The 20,889-nt window shown below is 39.6% G+C and overlaps 1 protein-coding gene across 4 annotated transcripts in view; it reads left to right on the forward strand.

The window, feature by feature from the left end:
- Positions 1-20,889, forward strand: part of LOC128689246 (peroxisomal N(1)-acetyl-spermine/spermidine oxidase-like) — a 504,316-nt gene that overhangs the window by 451,030 nt on the left and 32,397 nt on the right. For 3 of the 4 annotated variants that reach the window (XM_070086437.1, XM_070086436.1, XM_070086438.1), the window contains 2 exons: positions 6,950-7,146; positions 8,024-8,156. In XM_070086437.1, the coding sequence (XP_069942538.1) occupies positions 6,950-7,146; positions 8,024-8,156 (330 nt within the window). Of the gene's footprint in view, positions 1-6,949; positions 7,147-8,023; positions 8,157-20,889 lie in introns of those variants that run through there. The other variant, XM_070086439.1, reaches the window with a different exon arrangement.

Raw genomic sequence — 20,889 nt, forward strand, 5'->3', positions numbered from 1 at the left:
TTGTCTGGATTTTTTGGGTTATCCTAGGTAATTTATACTATGTATGATAACTTTACTTATGTGTACCTGTGAGAGAGAGACAGATGGAGAGACGGCCAAATTCAGTCAGCCAGGCAGTCAACCACCCACCCACCCGGCCAGCCTGCTAGCCAGCCAGCCAGCCGAATACGTATTACACATGTTCCAAAGTCATTTCTCTTTACTTAGGGTATAGGTTATAGTACATTCTGGCAGGATGACACTACCAGTAGTATTCTCCCATTCCACTGTGTCGACAATACAGTGGACCCCCGGTTAACGATATTTTTTCACTCCAGAAGTATGTTCAGGTGCCAGTACTGACCAAATTTGTTCCCATAAGAAATATTGTGAAGTAGATTAGTCCATTTCAGACCCCCAAACATACACGTACAAACGCACTTACATAAATACACTTACATAATTGGTCACATTCGGAGGTAATCGTTATCCGGGGGTCCACTGTACTTAAAGATAACAGTAACATACGATACTCTATGAGATTTAAAATTTACAATACAGTACACTACCATGTATACATAATATACAGTACATAAATTATTAAAATATATCAGTAGTACATTATGGTAAAAAGAATGAAATAATGAGTGTACATTACATTACAGTACTATGTAGGCAGTTTATTTAGGAAAGGTTTGAGATTATGCCCTGCCTAGTATGTCGGCAATTTTCAAAAGTTCGACTTATGTCCATTTCGACTTATGACCAGTTGGTCAGAACCAAGCTCGGTCGCAAGTCGGATGGTACTTGTACCTTTTTTCTTGTTTTTTTTAAATTATATAATTTTTATTTTCTGATAATTACAATTTGTAGTAGTTCTTGTGATTTCATAGCCAATGTTTGCGCTGACACTAATATTAGGTACTGAAATAGTACTCAAATAGTCACAAACACACTGACAGGTGAACATTTTTACCTGCCTTGATCACATATTATTGTCTAGAAATACATACAAAGTATTTATAGATCCCAGCAATGTTTTAGACATCCTGGAGTATATATGAAACTCCTTGAAGCATGGTGTAAGACAAGAGTCACTCCACTGCTAACAGTGCAACTGTGGAGGGACAGTTGATGATCGTGCGCTGCCTTAGCTTTATTTGTTTTCACTGTTACATATAAACATGTCTGTCTGTCTATATTTGTCTGTCTGTCTATCTCTGTCTCTGTTTATCTCTATCTCTGTTTATCTCTAGCTGTATAGTCCTTGTGGCTTAGCGCTTCTTTTTGATTATAATAATAATAATAATAATAATGTTTATCTCTATCTCTGTTTATCTGTCTTTCTGTCTGCCTGTGTGTCTCTCTGCTTGTCTCTCTTTCTGTCTCAGAGAGAGAGCCACTCATGAACCAACAGGTATTACACATGATGCAGAGTCGTCACGTCTGATTCCTGAACAAGTGAAAATGTGTAATACTTGCCAGTCATGCTTATTATGCTTTGTATCTACAAGTACAGTATAGCACTTTGTCTGAATTTTTTGGGTTATCCTAGGTAATTTACATTATGTATAATTGTATTTATGTGTACCTGTGAGAAAGAGACAGAGATAGATACAGATAGATGGAGATAAAGACAGCCATAGTCAATCAGCCACCCAGCCTGCCAGCCAGCCAACCGGCCACCCAGCCTGCCAAACATGTATTACACATGTTCCAGAATTGTTTCTCTTTACTTAGGGCATAGGTTATAGGACAGGATGACACTACCAGTGTTATCAAAAGTGAAAGGATGTTGCACATTGAGGCTTTTGATATTTCCTCGACCACTTGTGGCCACATCCATCTCAAAGCCACTGAACTCAGGGTCAGCATCACTTTCCTCTTAAAAGGGGAGTGTTAATACGACATGACATCAGTGAAAAGAATTTTTCCTCCGTAAGCCATGCATGTCGTATGAGGCGACTAAAATGCCGGGAGCAATGGGCTAGTAACCCCTTCTCCTGTAGACATTTACTAAAAAAGAGAAGAAGAAAAACTTTATAAAACTGGGATGCTTGAATGTGCGTGGATGTAGTGCGGATGACAAGAAACAGATGATTGCTGATGTTATGAATGAAAAGAAGTTGGATGTCCTGGCCCTAAGCGAAACAAAGCTGAAGGGGGTAGGGGAGTTTCGGTGGGGGGAAATAAATGGGATTAAATCTGGAGTATCTGAGAGAGTTAGAGCAAAAGAAGGGGTAGCAGTAATGTTGAATGATCAGTTATGGAAGGAGAAAAGAGAATATGAATGTGTAAATGCAAGAATTATGTGGATTAAAGTAAAAGTTGGATGCGAGAAGTGGGTCATAATAATACTCAAATAACCCGCACATAAAAGACAGAAGCTTACGACGACGTTTCGGTCCGACTTGGACCATTGACAAAGTCACACTAACAGAGGAGGAGCAGGACAGCTATATATAGGCAGGAAGAGGTGGAGGTAGTAGTAGTGGTAGTAGTAGTAGTAGTAGTAGTACAAGAATTGTATATAATACCGACAGGATGAAATGACATACGCACAACACCCGGGCATCCCCACCGTCTTTTATGTGCGGGTTATTTGAGTATCGTTCCAGTCACGGTATTGTGCCTTTTTGTTATTTATTTTTGGGTCATAATAAGTGTGTATGCTCCTGGAGAAGAGAGGAATGCAGAGGAGAGAGAGAGATTTTGGGAGATGTTAAGTGAATGTATAGGAGCCTTTGAACCAAGTGAGAGAGTAATTGTGGTAGGGGACCTGAATGCTAAAGTAGGAGAAACTTTTAGAGAGGGTGTGGTAGGTAAGTTTGGGGTGCCAGGTGTAAATGATAATGGGAGCCCTTTGATTGAACTTTGTATAGAAAGGGGTTTAGTTATAGGTAATACATATTTTAAGAAAAAGAGGATAAGTAAGTATACAAGATATGATGTAGGGCGAAATGACAGTAGTTTGTTGGATTATGTATTGGTAGATGAAAGACTGTTGAGTAGACTTCAGGATGTACATGTTTATAGAGGGGCCACAGATATATCAGATCACTTTCTAGTTGTAGCTAGACTGAGAGTAAAAGGTAGATGGGATACAAGGAGAATAGAAGCATCAGGGAAGAGAGAGGTGAAGGTTTATAAACTAAAAGAGGCAGTTAGGGAAAGATATAAACAGCTATTGGAGGATAGATGGGCTAATGAGAGCATAGGCAATGGGGCCGAAGAGGTATGGGGTAGGTTTAAAAATGTAGTGTTAGAGTGTTCAGCAGAAGTTTGTGGTTACAGGAATGTGGGTGCGGGAGGGAAGAGAAGCGATTGGTGGAATGATGATGTAAAGAGAGTAGTAAGGGAGAAAAAGTTAGCATATGAGAAGTTTTTACAAAGTAGAAGTGATGCAAGGAGGGAAGAGTATATGGAGAAAAAGAGAGAGGTTAAGAGAGTGGTGAAGCATGTAAAAAGAGAGCAAATGAGAGAGTGGGTGAGATGTTATCAACAAATTTTGTTGAAAATAAGAAAAAGTTTTGGAGTGAGATTAACAAGTTAAGGAAGCCTAGAGAACAAATGGATTTGTCAGTTAAAAATAGGAGAGGAGAGTTATTAAATGGAGAGTTAGAGGTATTGGGAAGATGGAGGGAATATTTTGAGGAATTGTTAAATGTTGATGAAGATAGGGAAGCTGTGATTTTGTGTATAGGACAAGGAGGAATAACATCTTGTAGGAGTGAGGAAGAGCCAGTTGTGAGTGTGGGGGAAGTTCGTGAGGCAGTAGGTAAAATGAAAGGGGGTAAGGCAGCCGGGATTGATGGGATAAAGATAGAAATGTTAAAAGCAGGTGGGGATATAGTTTTGGAGTGGTTGGTGCAATTATTTAATAAATGTATGGAAGAGGGTAAGGTACCCAGGGATTGGCAGAGAGCATGCATAGTTCCTTTGTATAAAGGCAAAGGGGACATAAGAGAGTGCAAAAATTATAGGGGGATAAGTCTGTTGAGTATACCTGGTAAAGTGTATGGTAGAGTTATTATTGAAAGAATTAAGAGTAAGACGGAGAATAGGATAGCAGATGAACAAGGAGGCTTTAGGAAAGGTAGGGGGTGTGTGGACCAGGTGTTTACAGTGAAGCATATAAGTGAACAGTATTTAGATAAGGCTAAAGAGGTCTTTGTGGCATTTATGGATTTGGAAAAGGCGTATGACAGGGTGGATAGGGGGGCAATGTGGCAGATGTTGCAGGTGTATGGTGTAGGAGGTAGGTTACTGAAAGCAGTGAAGAGTTTTTACGAGGATAGTGAGGCTCAAGTTAGAGTATGTAGGAAAGAGGGAAATTATTTCCCAGTAAAAGTAGGCCTTAGACAAGGATGTGTGATGTCACCGTGGTTGTTTAATATATTTATAGATGGGGTTGTAAGAGAAGTAAATGCGAGGGTCTTGACAAGAGGCGTGGAGTTAACAGATAAAGAATCACACATAAAGTGGGAGTTGTCACAGTTGCTCTTTGCTGATGACACTGTGCTCTTGGGAGATTCTGAAGAGAAGTTGCAGAGATTGGTGGATGAATTTGGTAGGGTGTGCAAAAGAAGAAAATTAAAAGTGAATACAGGAAAGAGTAAGGTTATGAGGATAACAAAAATATTAATTGATGAAAGATTGGATATCAGATTGGAGGGAGAGAGTATGGAGGAGGTGAATGTATTCAGATATTTGGGAGTGGACGTGTCAGCGGATGGGTCTATGAAGGATGAGGTGAATCATAGAATTGATGAGGGGAAAAGAGTGAGTGGTGCACTTAGGAGTCTGTGGAGACAAAGAACTTTGTCCTTGGAGGCAAAGAGGGGAATGTATGAGAGTATAGTTTTACCAACACTCTTATATGGGTGTGAAGCATGGGTGATGAATGTTGCAGCGAGGAGAAGGCTGGAGGCAGTGGAGATGTCATGTCTGAGGGCAATGTGTGATGTGAATATAATGCAGAGAATTCGTAGTTTGGAAGTTAGGAGGAGGTGCGGGATTACCAAAACTGTTGTCCAGAGGGCTGAGGAAGGGTTGTTGAGGTGGTTCGGACATGTAGAGAGAATGGAGCGAAACAGAATGACTTCAAGAGTGTATCAGTCTGTAGTGGAAGGAAGGCGGGGTAGGGGTCGGCCTAGGAAAGGTTGGAGGGAGGGGGTAAAGGAGGTTTTGTGTGCGAGGGGCTTGGACTTCCAGCAGGCGTGCGTGAGCGTGTTTGATAGGAGTGAATGGCGACGAATGGTTTTTAATACTTGACGTGCTGTTGGAGTGTGAGCAAAGTAACATTTATGAAGGGGTTCAGGGAAACCGGCAGGCCGGACTTGAGTCCTGGAGATGGGAAGTACAGTGCCTGCACTCTGAAGGAGGGGTGTTAATGTTGCAGTTTAAAAACTGTAGTGTAAAGCACCCTTCTGGCAAGACAGTGATGGAGTGAATGATGATGAAAGTTTTTCTTTTTCGGGCCACCCTGCCTTGGTGGGAATCGGCCAGTGTGATAATAATAAAAAAAAATCAGTGAATCCCTGGTGTTTGCTATGCTGTTTGCTCTAACTGGCGCTCGATTGAACTGGTGCTCTAACAAGGTATTAAGTGGTCCCAGATTTTTTAAATACTGCAAACACCAAGAGTTTAGACCCATTCTATACTGACCAGGCTCTCAGGCCAATCATGCCAAATTTGGAGGCAGGAAAAACAAAACATTGATCTACGTTTGAAGTGCTAGTGGTAACAACATAAATCTAAGTTTGGACAGTTAAGGGGTTAACATATTTATAGATGAGGTTGTAAAAGATGTAAATACTAAGGTGTTGGAGAGAGGGGGTGGGATTAAAGTATGGGGAATCAAATACAAAATGGGAGTTGACACAGTTACTTTTTGTTGATATTATGCTTTTGGGAGATTCTAATGGAAAGTTGCAAAGGTAGGTGGATGACTTTGGGAGGGTGTGTAAAGGTAGAAAGTTGAAAGTGTACATAGATAAGAGTAAGGTAATGAGGGTATCAAATGATTTAGATAAAGAAAAATTGGATATCACATTGGAGGGAGGGAGTAAGGAAGAAGTGAATGTTTTCAGATATTTGGGAGTTGACTTGTCAGCAGATGGGTTTATGAAGGATGAGGTTAACCATAGAATTGATGAAGGAAAAAAGGTGAGTGGTGCATTAAGATATCTGCGGAGACAAAAAACGTTATCCATGAAGGCAAAGAATGGAATGTATGAGAGTACCAACACTCTTATATGGGTGTGAAGCATGGGTTGTAATTGCTGCAGCAAGGAGGTGGCTGGAGGCAGTGGAGATGTCCTGTCTAAGGTCAATGTGTGGTGTATATATTATGCAGAGAATTTGTAGTGTGGAAATTAGGAGGTGGGAAGTTGCTAATAGTAGTAGTCAAAGGGCTGAAGAAGGGTTGTTGAGGTCGTTTTGTCATTGAGAGAGAATGGAACAAAGTAGAATGACTTGGAGAGAGAATAAATCTGTAGGGAAAGGAAGGCGGGGTAGGGGTCGTCCTCAAAAAGATTGGAAGGAAGGGGTAAAGGAGGTTTTGTGGGCAAGGGGTTTTGGCTTCCGGCAAGTGTGCATGAGCGTGTTACATAGGAGTGAATGGAGATGAAAGGTTTTTGGGACCTGACAAGCTGCTGGAGTGTGAACTAGGTAATATTTTGTGAAGGAATTCAGGGAAACCAGTTAACCAGACTTGAGTCCTGGAAATGGGAAGTACAATGCCTGCACTTTCAGGGAGGGGTTCGGGATATTTGTAGTTTGGAGGGACATCTAAGCTGCTGTATCTGAGTGTCTCTGCAAAGACAGTGATTATGTATGAGTGATGGTGAAGGTGTTGAATGATGATGAAAGATTTTTCTTTCTTTTTGAGTTTTTCTTTCTTTTTGGGTCACCCTGCCTTGGTGAGAAATGGTCAGTGTGGCATTTATTAGCTTGATTTCCATTTCAGATGAGCAAATATTGGATACGAGCAATCTCGGGCTTTGATCCAGTGTTCAAGCAGAAAGCAATGCTTTGTGGCTGGATTGGTGGAGCTGAAGCAGTATACATGGAGGGGCTGAGTGAACACCAGGTGGCACAAGCATGTACAAAACTTCTAAGACATTTCTTGAACATAAATGTTCCCTACCCCAAAAAGATTTACAGGTATGTTTTGGTGTATTTCATGAATTTGTCATTTTTGTTAAATTTAGCTCTTTGTATAATGTGTATAATTATTTTACTGTTGATAACATTTTCAGTAGAAGATTAGCATTGTTCTAACCATATAAAATGTACTGATAGTATGTTTCCTTTTCTTAATTGAGTTGCTGCTTCAGCAAAAGAAATGAAAACCACCTCTCACATCACAGAACAGATGAGGCTGGGACCCAGGGGAAGCAAGTCATTAACCAACCAGTTCTGGCCTAATATGCTATTCATTCTTTATTATAAAATATGATGGGTGTAATTGCTGCTCATATCTATGTATAAACAAATTAAGCAGAGGTATCTGAGGATCTTATTGATGAACCAGTTTAGTACAGGTATCATCAGTAGTTTATATGAACCAATATGATACATGTATCATCAATAGTTCTCATTGATGAACCAGTTTAGTACAGGTATCATCATTTGTTCACATTTATGAACCAATTTAGTACTGGTATCATTACTTGTTCACATTTATGAACCAGTTTAGTACAGGTATCAAATGTCCTGGCATGATAGTGGCTTTCTTTGTACTTAGCAAACCAAAATTGGAATTACAGTTTGTAACCTTAAAGAAATTAACCTTTATCTTATCTTTATCTTGTTCACATGTATGAACCAGTTTAGTACTGGTATCATCACTTGTTCACATTTATGAACCAGTTTAGTAAAGGTATCATCGCTTGTTCACATGTATGAACCTGTTTAATACAGGTATCATCACTTGTTTACATGTATGAACCAGTTTAGTATAGGTATCATCACATTTAACTCTTACTGTATTATAATATGTAAGATTATATTCAAGTTGTAATGGATATTATTGCAATAGATCACAGTGGGCCAGAGATAACTTCTTCCATGGATCATATTCCTATCATGGTGTTGGCTGTGAGTGCAACAGTGAAGAGCTAGAGAATGATCTCAACACACCAGTGTGTGCTGTCTCTAACGATGGCAATAAGGTTAGCTCAGTGCAGCAGAGAACAATGTGATCTGCATGTGTGTGTATTCATATAACTGTGTTTGGGAAAACTGAGCTAAAGCTCTTGGGCTCTGCTTCTTTTAACAGTTTGCTAGCTAGTGTGATTGCCTCCCCAGCCCCATGTGATTACCTGCTCATTTGTAGCTATTTTATCAGAGGTGTGTTTATGATGTCTTGTCCTCAGTATTTAGTTTGCATTAATAATTGTTATAGCCTCTACTCGTTTTAGCACACACTAACTCCTCTTGGCTACCACTCTCACTCCAGATATCTATCACTATTCTGCTTTCAACAAACCGGCCATATTCCACCAAGGTAGGGTGGCCGCAAAAGAAAAAAGTAAGTTTCTCTTTTTAACCCTTTCAGGGCTCGTGCCATAGATTTATTTATTTATTCATTTATTTATTTATTAATTTGAACATGATACAGTGAGGTACAAAGTTATTACGATGCAAAATGCCAAAGCCCCTTGTATGCAGAGCATTATGAGCAGGCTTAAAATTAACTAAGCAATGATATATTCAGTGGTAAAAACATTATTATATACAGATAACAATTTAGCACAAATGAGTATTACAAAGATAGGTCATATGGTCATTTACTGTGTTGCTGAGCTTTCAGTAGAATGGAGTATTCTGTCAGGTAATGTAATTAAAAAATAAAGTTTGATTGGGTCACAGGTTAGACATTTATGAGATACAGTAATGAGAAACATTTACGAAATACAATTTATGAGATACAATTATTCAGTATTTATTTAGTTGTGGGTGAGTAAGTGATTTTTGAGAAGAGACTTGAATTTATAAACAGACAGTGTTTCTTTTATATTCACAGGTAATGAATTCCAGATTTTAGGGCCTTTTATGTGCATTGAGTTTTTGCATAGTGTGAGATGGACTCGAGGAACATCAAAGAGTGATCTGTGCCTTGTGTTATGGTCATGTGTTCTGTTGAGGTTGGTAAGGAGACGTTTGAGGGGAGGGTTTATATCAGAATTAAGTGTTCTATGAATGTAGTAGGTGCAGTAATAAGTATGGATATTTTGAATGGTGAGCAGGTTTAGAGTTTTGAATATTGGTGGAGTGTGCTGCCTGTAGTGGGAATTTGTTATCATTCTGACTGCAGCCTTTTGTTGGGTAATTAATGGTCTGAGATGGTTTATTGTTGTTGAGCCCCATGCACAAATTCCATAGGTGAGATAGGGGCAAATAAGTGAGTGGTATAGCGCCAGCAGGGCTGACTGTGGAACATAGTACCGTATCTTCGATAGTATGCGTACGGTCTTGGAAATTTTTTTGAAATTTTGTTGTATATGTGTTTGAAATTTGAGTCTATTATCAAGGTGGATTCCTAAGAATTTTCCCTCTGTGAGTTTTGTGATAGGTGATCCGTTTATCATTATGTTAAGAGGGACGCCTGTAGCTCTGTTACCAAACTGAATGAAGTAGGTTTTGTCAATGTTTAGAGTAAGTTTGTTAGTACTCATCCAGGTAGATATTTTCTGTAATTTGGTATTTACAGTATTGGCTAGCGTGACTGGGCTTGGGTGAGAGAAGACGTATGTAGTGTCATCTGCAAATAGTGTGGGTTTGAGTAGTTGCGATGCATATGGTAGGTCATTTATGTATATGAGAAAGAGAAGAGGGCCTAGGACACTTCCCTGTGGGACACCAACTGTGATTGGCTGTGCTGAAGAGTTTGCCCCATTTGTGTACACATATTGGCTTCTGTTGCTGAGGTATGACTTGAGGTAGTTGAGGGAGTGCCCTCTTATACCATAGTGCGACAATTTTATATGGAGCAAGTCATGGTCAACTGTATCAAAAGCTTTAAGTAAGTCTATGAAGATCCCCAGTGGGACTTCTTTTTTCTCTATTGCAGTGTATGTGTGTTCTAGCATGTGTATAATAGCCTCATTAGTATTTTTATTAGGTCTGAATCCAAATTGACATGGGATGAGTATGTTGTGGGCGATGAGGTAGGAATAGATTCGCTTATGAATTAATTTTTCGAAGATTTTAGAGAGAGGGTGTAAGTTGGATATTGGCCTATAGTTATTTAAGTCTGTTTGGTCTCCTCCTTTATGGATCGGGGTGACCCTGGCTATTTTGAGAACTGTAGGGAAGGTAGAGGATTCTATGTATTTGTTAAAGAGTGTTGCAATGATTGGTGACAGTACTTGTGATGCTTTTTTGTATATAAAGGGTGGTATTTAAATCTCCTGTCTTGTTTTTTAGTGTGTTGATAATAAAGGAGACTTCAGTGGGGTTAGTCGGAGCTAGGAACAGTGTGTTCGGGTAGTTGCCAGGGAGGTAGTCATTGGGTGGGGTATCTGAGCTTGGGATTTTATTGGCAAGGTTTTTTCCTATAGTGGAGAAGAAATTATTGAGTCTGTTTGCTGTTTCAGTTGGTGGGAGTTGGGGTTCATCTGGTTTTGTTAATTCAATTTCACTATTTCGTGATATCTTTTTTGTTCCTAGAATTGCCGATAGGGTTTTCCAGGTCTTTTTTATATCACTTCGTAAGTTGGATAATCTGTTCTCATAATACATTTTTTTAGCCCTTCTTATCAGGCTGGTTAGGATTGACGAGTAACGTTTTGTTTGGTCTCTGGTTATGTGAACCATTCTGTACTGTTTTTCATATACGTGCTTTGTATTTATGGATTTGAGGATGCTGGGTGTTAGCCAGGGACTGTTCAGTCTCTTAGCTGTCATCTGTTTAGTTTTTAGGGGGCAGTGCTTGTTGTAAAGGTATTGGGTCTGTTTTAGAAAATTATTAATACATTCGTCAATATCTAGCTCAGTGTGCCAGTCAATGTTTGTCACTGCTGCTGTGAGGTTATTAATGGCTGCCTCATTGTGAAGTCTGAAAGTGACTTTAATAGTGTCTTGGGGTAATTTGCCAAGATTTGTGATGAGGAAGGTAGGGTAGTGATCTGTGGTATTATCTGTGATTATGCCTGATTTTAAAGGGGATATGGTGTTGGTCCAGATGTGGTCTAGTAGGGAAACACTAGTCTCTGTAACTCTTGTAGGTTTTATTACTGCTGGTAGCAACATGCAGTTACTCATAGTGTTTGTGAATTCAGTCACATGTGGGTCCTGGTCTTGGAGGAGATTTATATTGAAGTCACCAGAGAGTAGCAAGTGATCTTTTTTCATGCGTGCATCAGTTATCATACTTCCTTGGTTGTCACTAAAACGGCTAATGTTTGACTGTGGAACTCTGTAGATGTTTATCACTGTGAGAGGTTTTTGTAGGTATTTGGATTTGAATTTAGCTATTATATATTCCCCATGTTCATCCCTTGTGCAAGTATTAGTGATACATTCTAGTTGGTCTGAGTAGTATATAGCTGTGCCACCCCCTTGTTGGTCTGGCCTACAGTTGTGTATGGCTGTGTAACCAGGAATGGCAGAGACGTCTGTAGTATCAGGCTTTAGCCAGGTTTTGGTGAGAGTAATGATGGATATACTGGAATGCAGGGAATTTAGTAATGCTATGAGGTCATTGTAATGTTTACTTAAAGATCTGATATTGTAGTTAGTCATTGTAATGTTTACTTAAAGATCTGATATTGTAGTTAAAGTCAGTTATGTTTTTGTTGGCTCTGAGAAGTGCCTTTGATTGTTCAGCTGGCTTTACATTGAGGATCCAAACCATAGATCTACGCCAAAATTCTAGCGGCATCAAATTTAGCGCAAGAAGGCTGGTAGGCCTACATTAGGTTCGGTTAGGTTAGGTTCGGTTAGGTTAGGTTAGGTTAGGTTAGGTTAGGTTAGGTTAGGTTAGGTTAGGTTAGGTTAGGTTAGGTTGGGTCTGGGCGGTCAGTGTGCACACTGTAGAAAAAATATGGACACCTGCATGGCATTGTGGGAACGCCACCAAAGTAGTTTTGTTCATCATGCCTGGCGGCAAGGCAGCTCTCACTCTCCGGGTGAATTCTGACTCTCCTCTTCACAACTTACAGTTCTAAGACTGATGGAAGTGGATCTGAAGAGGAATTCTATTGTTTTGAACCATATGGTACCATTGTACCATATGGTACAATGGTGCCATGTCATACAATGGTATCATATGGTGCAATGGTACCATATGGTACAATATACCATATAGTACATTGTACCATATGGTACATTTTACCATATAGTACAGGGTACAGGGACCCTAATAGAAATAAGTCTGTCTGACTTTTTTGGGTTATCTTAGGTTCTCCAAACATATGCTGCTATGTATGATAATCTATGTAACTATTTGTATATACCTAAATAAACTTAGTTACGATGCCACATGCGCTTGATTAAGTTTATTCAGGCGTACACAAATACAGTTACATAGATTATCATACATAGCAGCATATGTATAAAATCCTAGGATAACCCAGAAAAGTCAGGGTGATTTATTTCCATAGGGATCACTGTATCTGTACCACATGGTGTTCTGTACTGTATGGTACCCCATACCATATGATACCCTGTACCATATGGTACCCTGTAATATATGATACCGTATACCATATGGTCAGTAGGTGTTGGTGTCACGAGGCATCAGCCAAGACTGAGTGAGTGGCGAAGCAAGCTAGTGACTTGGCAGTTTCCAAGACAAAGCGCTTTGTCATCCACCTCAAGGAACATGTCGAGTGGCTGTACATTTGTAAATATATAATAGAACATTACTAATATACAACATTTTTGCATATTTTTTGTTGTAAACAATTATTGTAAATGAAATAATGATGAAAGTATTAGTTTGTTTATTGTGATGAATACAACAGTACCATATAGTACCATATGGTACAATGAACCATATGGTATCATTGTACCATATGGTACAATGTACCATACAGTACCATTGCACTAGATGGTACCATAAGGTATCATTGCGCCATACGGTACCATTGTATCATATGGTACCATTGTACCATATGGTGCCATTGTACCATATGGTGCCATTGTACCATATGGTACCATTGTACCATATGGTACCATTGTACCATATGGTACCATTGCACCCTATGGCACCATTGTACCATATGGTACCATTGTATTCAACACAATAACCGCAATAATATTTTCATCATTTTGTTTGCAATAAACTTGTAACAAGTTTTGTAAGCAATATAATGATAAACAAATTAGTGCAGTTATTGTGTTGAATACAATGAGTGTACACTTATACAATATTGGTCTTACAGGCCACAAAAGTTACTGGACCCTGAAAGGGTTAAATTTAACAATAGATACAGGAGGAGGGGTTACTAGCCCCTTGCTCCTGACATTTTAGTCACCTCTTATGACACACATGGCTTATGAAGGAAGAATTCTGTTCCACTTCCCCACTGTATACGTATACAGTGAACCCTCGGGTAATTATTTTATTCCATTCCAGAGAGCTTATCTTGAATCGAATTTATTGTTACCCGAATTAATTTTCCCCATAAGAAATAATGGAAATCCAATTAATCCGTTTCAGACACCCAAAAGCATTAACAAAAAATATTTTTTTTTAAAGATTAAATATAGATATACATACAGAAAACAATGACAAATAAATATAAAGCACTAATAAAATGGATAAATGAACATTTAACATCACATTTATCTTTATTGACTCTTGTTGGTGTATGGAAGACAGGTAGTAGGCGAGAGGAAGGCGAGTTTATTATGCTTCAATATGATGCTAATATAATCTCTATGGCTTATTTATCTATCATCTATCACAATTCATCTAATATGACATAATAAACGATAATAATAATATAGAAACATGATATATAATCTAGAATGAATAAAATGTCATAATGTATGTGAGGAGTAAGTGGTGGTGGTTTTGTTGTTGGGTTTATAAGGGCCAATGAGAGAAGCCGTATTAGTGGTGGTGGAGGCAGCAGCGGAATCCATCACTACTATTTACACTTAACCCTTTGACTGTTTCCGACGTATAAATATGTCTTACGAGCCAATGTTTCTGACATATTTATACGCACAAATTCTAGCGGCTTCAAATCAAGTGGGAAAGGCCTGGTAGGCCTACATGAGAGAGAATGGGTCTCAGTGGTCGGTGTGCACCCTGTGAAAAAAATCTGGGACCCAGCGGTGCATTGTGGGAATGCCATGGTGTTAGTCCATTTTCACCATGCCTCTCGGTAAGAAGTTCCTCACTCCTCGGCGGATTGGAGGTCTTTTGTTCCCAAGTGATAGCTCTAACAGCGATGAAAATCTCAGTGACAGTGAATTCCAGGGTTTTCAAGTGAGTGTTACCGGAAAAAGTGCCCAGGATAACGTAATTAGTGATGAAAACCCAGATGACCCACAACCTTCCACCTCTGGTGCTGGGCCGGCTTGTTCACGTTCACGTTCGCCTGTACCAGGACGAAAGAGGAAACTATTTGGTCATGTACAACACCCAGATGTTAGCAGTGATAGTGATTTCAAGGTCATTGAAAGCAGTTCTAGTGACAGTGAGAGTGAATATTCCCCAGTAAAGCGGCAGTATGTACGACGTAGCATGGGGTCTGGTAGTGTTTCATATGTTGTTCCAAGGGGAAGGAGAAACTCTGGGAGGACATCCCGTGGCCCTACACCATGACCTGATAGTGAAGATGACGATATTGTAACGATGGGTATGAATGATGTGAGTGATGGAGCAGGCAGTGGTGGTGATAGTGAGGGTGGCACGGCCCATGTGGCACCATCAGCGGGCCACGCTACTACCCACGCTGCTGACTCTGCACAACCAGCCTCACCCTACCTCACACTCCCACAACCTGCACCACCACAACCTGCACAACCACAACCTGCACAACCACAACCACGGTACAATATCCAGACCCCACCAGCAGACCGCATCTGGGATTGACAGGACAGTGACGAGTTTGTTCCCAGTCCCCATGACTTTGATGAAACACAAAGTGGAATAAAGCCATCTTGTCCACTTGGGAACAATGCCAGTGAACTGGACTGCTTTGAGTTATTCTTCGATGAACCCCTAATGGACATCATTGTCAGGGAAACAAACACATACTGTGATTACACCATGGCAAATACAATTCTCTCACCAAAATCATGGCTACACAAGTGGAAGGAGACAACTGTGGCAGAGATGTACCTGTTTTTTGCCACAATAATGCTTATGCCACATGTGTATAAGCACACTGTCACCACATACTGGGCAACAGAATGCCTGATTTCAACTCCAGGCTTTAGTGACATTATAGGTGTCAATCGTTTCCTGATACTGTTACGTATGTTACACTTTTCAGACAAAACCAGGCCTGACAGAAGCGACAGGTTATATAAGATCAGAAATGTGTTTATGTACCTGAAACAAAAGTGCTGCATGTATTTTTATCCCTTCAGGAAGCTTGTTATTGATGAGTCCTTGATTTTATTCAAAGGAAGACTCTCATTCAAGCAATATATACCAAGCAAGAGGAAACACTTTGGTATAAAGCTATTTGTACTGTGTGATTGCAGAAGTGGTCTAGTTTTGGATATCATTGTGTACACTGGCAGTAATACTTTGAGAGATACCATGAAGTTATTGGGTATCTCTGGTGATGTGGTTCGAACAATGATGGAACCATATCTTGGTAAGGGGCATATGTTATTTACTGATAACTGGTACACAAGCCCCTTACTCAGTGATTTCTTGCGAGTGAACTTGACAGACGTGTGTGGCACAGTGCGTCGTAATCGTAAACATATGCCAAGGTTCGGCGCTGGCACTCGCAGAGGTGAGGTGCAAGCCTTTGCTGCCAATGACATCATGGCATTTCGGTGGCATGACAAACGTGATGTCACATTCTTGACATCAGTTCACAGAAACGAAATGGTACCCAGTGGCAGGGACAACAGAGAGACCAATGAACCCATTCTAAAGCCTGCAGCTGTCATGGACTACAACCTCAATATGCGCTTAGTGGACAAATGTGACATGCAGATTGGGTTTGCAGACTGTGTATGCAAGAGTTATAAGTGGTATATTAAACTTTTTTTCCATCTTGTTGATATCTCTATGCTAAATGATTATAACATATACAAGTTGAAGACCAACAAAACACCAAAATATGGTGAATTTTGCCTGTCAGTAATCAGACAAATAATTGCAAAGTACCAAGGAGCAACTCCTGCAATAGACCAGCGCCCACAGACGTCATCTCGTATGAGGCCTGGTGATCACTACCCCATACAACTGCCTCCTACTACTGCCAAGAAAAATGCTCAGAAGAGGTGTTATGTATGTATGCATACCACAAAATGCTCACAAACACGCAGAGACACTCGTTTTATGTGTGAGGAGTGTGAAGTGCCCCTCTGCATATACCCATGTTTCAAAGAGTTCCACAAACTGCAGCAGTTCTAGGAACATGTTTAGTGACTGTACATATGTATATATATTATGGAACAATAGTAATAAACATTGTTTTGTATTGTTTGTTTGTGTAAACAAAGTGTATACACAAACTAATAGTGATAAAGTTTGTTGTGTTGTAAACAATGAGTGTATATTTGAAGAATGCATCTTACATTGGTCTCACAGGCCACATAAGTTACCTGGAACAGAAAAATATTGAAAAATGCAAGAAACCTTTGAATTAGAGTAAATAAAAGAATACCGGGTGGGCGGCAGTCGCCGCTGTTGCCGTATGCACGTCACTTTCTGCAAACTATGCGGCTCTATATCTCGGTAAGTACTGATGGCAAAAAATTTTTTTTAGGCTTAAAACACTCACAAAAATATTCCTAACATTTTCATAAGAAAAAATAATTTTTTTTTTTTCAAATACAGTGGACCCTCGACCAGCGATGGCATTGATTAACGATAAATCTGACTAGCGATACATTTTATCACAAAAATTTTGCCTCGATTAGCGCTAAAAAACTCGACCAACACGCGTCCACTTCTGGCCAGTGTTTAGAAGCCAGCCAGCCACTGCGGTCGCTTCCAAGCATACAATCGAAACATTTCATATTATCACAGCCTTTTTAGTGATTGCACCTGCAAAATAAGTCACCATGGGCCCCAAGAAAGCTTCTAGTGCCAACCCTACAGCAAAAAGGGTGAGAATTACTATGGATATGAAGAAAGAGATCATTGCTAAGTATGAAAGTGGAGTGCATGTCTCCGAGCTGGCCAGGCTGTACACAAAACCCCAATCAACCATCGCTACTATTGTGGCCAAGAAAACGGCAATCAAGAAAGCTGTTCTTGCCAAAGGTGCAACTATGTTTTCGAAACTGAGATCGCAAGTGATAGAAGATGTTGAGAGACTATTATTGGTATGGATAAACGAAAAACAGATAGCAGGAGATAGCATCTCTCAAGCGATCATATGTGAAAAGGCTAGGAAGTTGCATGATGATTTAATTAGAAAAATACCAGCAACTAGTGGTGATGTGAGTGAATTTATGGCCAGCAAAGGTTGGTTTGAGAGATTTAAGAATCGTAATGGCATACATAGTGTGATAAGGCATGGTGAGGCTGCCAGTTTGGACCAAAAAGCAGCTGAAAAATATGTGCAGGAATTCAAGGAGTACATAGACAGTGAAGGACTGAAACCTGAACAAGTGTATAATGGTGACACTGACAATGTTGTGAAACACTTTAGGAATGTCATAAAGGAACGGGAGGTACAGGCCTCTATGGGCAGATATGTTGTGCGACAGAGGTCCAGTGACTCTCAAGCTGGTCTTAGTGGCATTAAAAGAAGAAGGGAAGTAACCCCGAAAAAGGACTTGCCACCTCAAGTCCTAATGGAAGGGGATTCCCCTTCTAAACACTAAGACCATCAACACACTCCCCTCTTCCAATCCCATCAATCATCACCAGATCTTCAATAAAGGTAAGTGTCATGTAACTGTGCATGTCTTCTTCAGTTTGTGTGCATTAAAATTAATATTTCATGTGTTAAATTTTTTTTTTTTCAATACTTTTGGGTGTCTTGCACGGATTAATTTGATTTCCATTATTTCTTATGGGGAAAATTAACTTGACTAACGATTATTCTGACTAACGATGAGCTCTCAGGAATGGATTAATAGCGTTAGTCGAGGGTCCACTGTATTTGGCGACATAGAATGACAGTTTCAGAGAGGGGCCTGAAACAGTCAAAGGGTTAAACAATGTATGCAGTTTATAAATAAGAAATATTTACATTTTAATTTATAAATAAGTAAGTTTATTCAGTTATACACAAATACAATTACGTACATAGATTATCATACAAAGCAGCATATGTGTAAAGTACCTAGTATAACCCAAAAAAGCTAGAGTGACTTATTTCCATTGGGGTCCTTTTATATTTGCACTTATATTTACTTTTATATATACACTTACCTTGGATGAGATTTTAGTTTAATTAGTTTTGATGGAGGAGATGCTGGCAGAGGTTTAGGGTGGTGGAAAATAGCAGGGCAGCGTATGTTCATTGACCTTATACACATCCAACAACATTGGAGAGTTACATTTGTGTCGTTTTTCTATCGCTTACTCGCTTAACTTACTTTCTACACTGTTAATTCTATAAATACGATATAATTGAAGAAGGAAATTGTACAAAAATACGAGGGAGTGGTTGACACATCGTCAGTGTGACTTTGTTTATGCTGGAGTGAACATTAGTCTCCCTGCTCTTCCAAACATTTCACAATAATTCAGCAGTTGAGGCAGTGGTATTTAATAATATATATGTTATAAATAATAATAGTACATGTTATTATTAATAACATGTATTATTATTAACATGTATGTATTTAATAACATATATGTTATAAATAATAATAGTACATATTAATAACATGTATTATTATTAACATGCATGTTATTAAATACCATTGCCTCAGTCACTGCCTCTACCACTCGAGTCACACTCACTCTACAAGCACCAAACAATGAATTATTGTGAAATGTTTGGAAGAGCAGGGAGACTAATGTTCACTCCAGCATAAACAAAGTCACACTGACGATGTGTCAACCACTCCCTCGTATTTTTGTACAATTTCCTTCTTCAATTATATCATATTTATTATTATTATTATTACTATTGTTATTATTAGCTGTAGCAGAAATGTTTAATTCTTTGCAGTGTTCAAGAGTAAACACATGATGTCACCGTCTAATACCTGTCCGAATAGCCATTCCAATATGCAGTCATGAATGGGTTTACATTATTTATACTGTAGTTTAATAGCAAATAATGAACAAACAAAACACTCACCACACTGAGTGCTGGGAGGGCTGGCTGCCACTTGCGGGGGTCGGAGGGAGGGTAGTAGGGACTCGCAGGTGGCAGGAAACTTAAATATGATTTGGCAGCTGGGAATTTGGTGGCTGGGAATTTGGCGGTTGGGAATTTGCGAATGTGTGAAGTCCGTGAAAGTTGAAAACGTGAATGTTGAGGGAGACCTCTATATATATATATATATATATATATATATATATATATATATATATATATATATATATATATATATATATATATATATATATAGTGGACCCCCGCATAGCGGACGCCTTGCATAGCGGACAATCCGCATAGCGGACGCTTTGTTCGCTAAAATTTTGTCCCGCATAGTGGACAAAAACCCGCTCAGCGGCCTTCGTCCGAGACGCGTCCAATGTGCGCCCTCAGCCAGCCTCACATGTGCCGCCTGTGCCATTGTTTACCAGCCAGCCTCCGCGGTAACATTCAAGCATACACTCGGAATATTTCGTATTATTACAGTGTTTTCGGTGGTGTTTCTGGAAAATAAGTGACCATGGGCCCCAAGAAAGCTTCTAGTTCCAACCCTACAGCAATAAGGGTTAGGATTCCTATTGAAATAAAGAAAGAGATCATTGATAAGTATGAAAGTGGAGTACGTATCACCGACCTGGTCAGGTTGTACAAGAAACCAAAATCAACCATCTCTTCTATTGTGGGCAAGAAAACGGCAATCAAGGAAGCTGTTGTTGCCAAAGGTTTAACTGTGTTTTCGAAACAAAGATCGCAAGTGATGGAAGATGTTGAGAGACTCTTATTGGTGTGGATAAATGAAAAACAGCTAGCAGGAGATAGCGTCTCTCAAGCGATCATATGTGAAAAGGCTAGGAAGTTGCATGACGATTTAATTAAAAAAATGCCTGCAACTAGTGATGATGTGAGTGAATTTAAGGCCAGCAAAGGTTGGTTTGAGAGATTTAAGAAGCGTAGTGGCATCCATAGTGTGATACGGCATGGTGAGGCTGCCAGTTCGGACCACAAAGCGGCTGAAAAATATGTGCATGAATTCAAGGAGTACATAGAAACTGAAGGACTGAAACCTGAACAAGTGTTTAATTGTGATGAAACAGGCCTGTTCTGGAAGAAAATGCCAAGCAGGACCTACATTACTCAGGAGGAAAAGGCACTCCCAGGACATAAGCCTATGAAAGACAGGCTTACTTTGTTGATGTGTGCCAATGCTAGTGGTGATTGCAAAGTTAAGCCTTTATTAGTGTATCACTCTGAAACTCCCAGAGCGTTCAGGCAAAAGAATGTCCTCAAGGATAATTTGTGTGTGCTGTGGAGGGCAAACAGTAAGGCATGGGTCACTAGGGAATTTTTCTATAACTGGTTACACCATGCATTTGCCCCCAATGTGAAAGATTACCTAACTGAAAAGAAATTAGACCTTAAGTGCCTCCTGGTGTTAGACAATGCCCCTGGTCATCCTACAGACGTGGCAGAG

The sequence above is a fragment of the Cherax quadricarinatus genome, chromosome 18 (genome assembly GCF_038502225.1).
Source record: "Cherax quadricarinatus isolate ZL_2023a chromosome 18, ASM3850222v1, whole genome shotgun sequence".
NCBI classification, from domain to species: Eukaryota; Metazoa; Arthropoda; class Malacostraca; order Decapoda; family Parastacidae; genus Cherax; species Cherax quadricarinatus.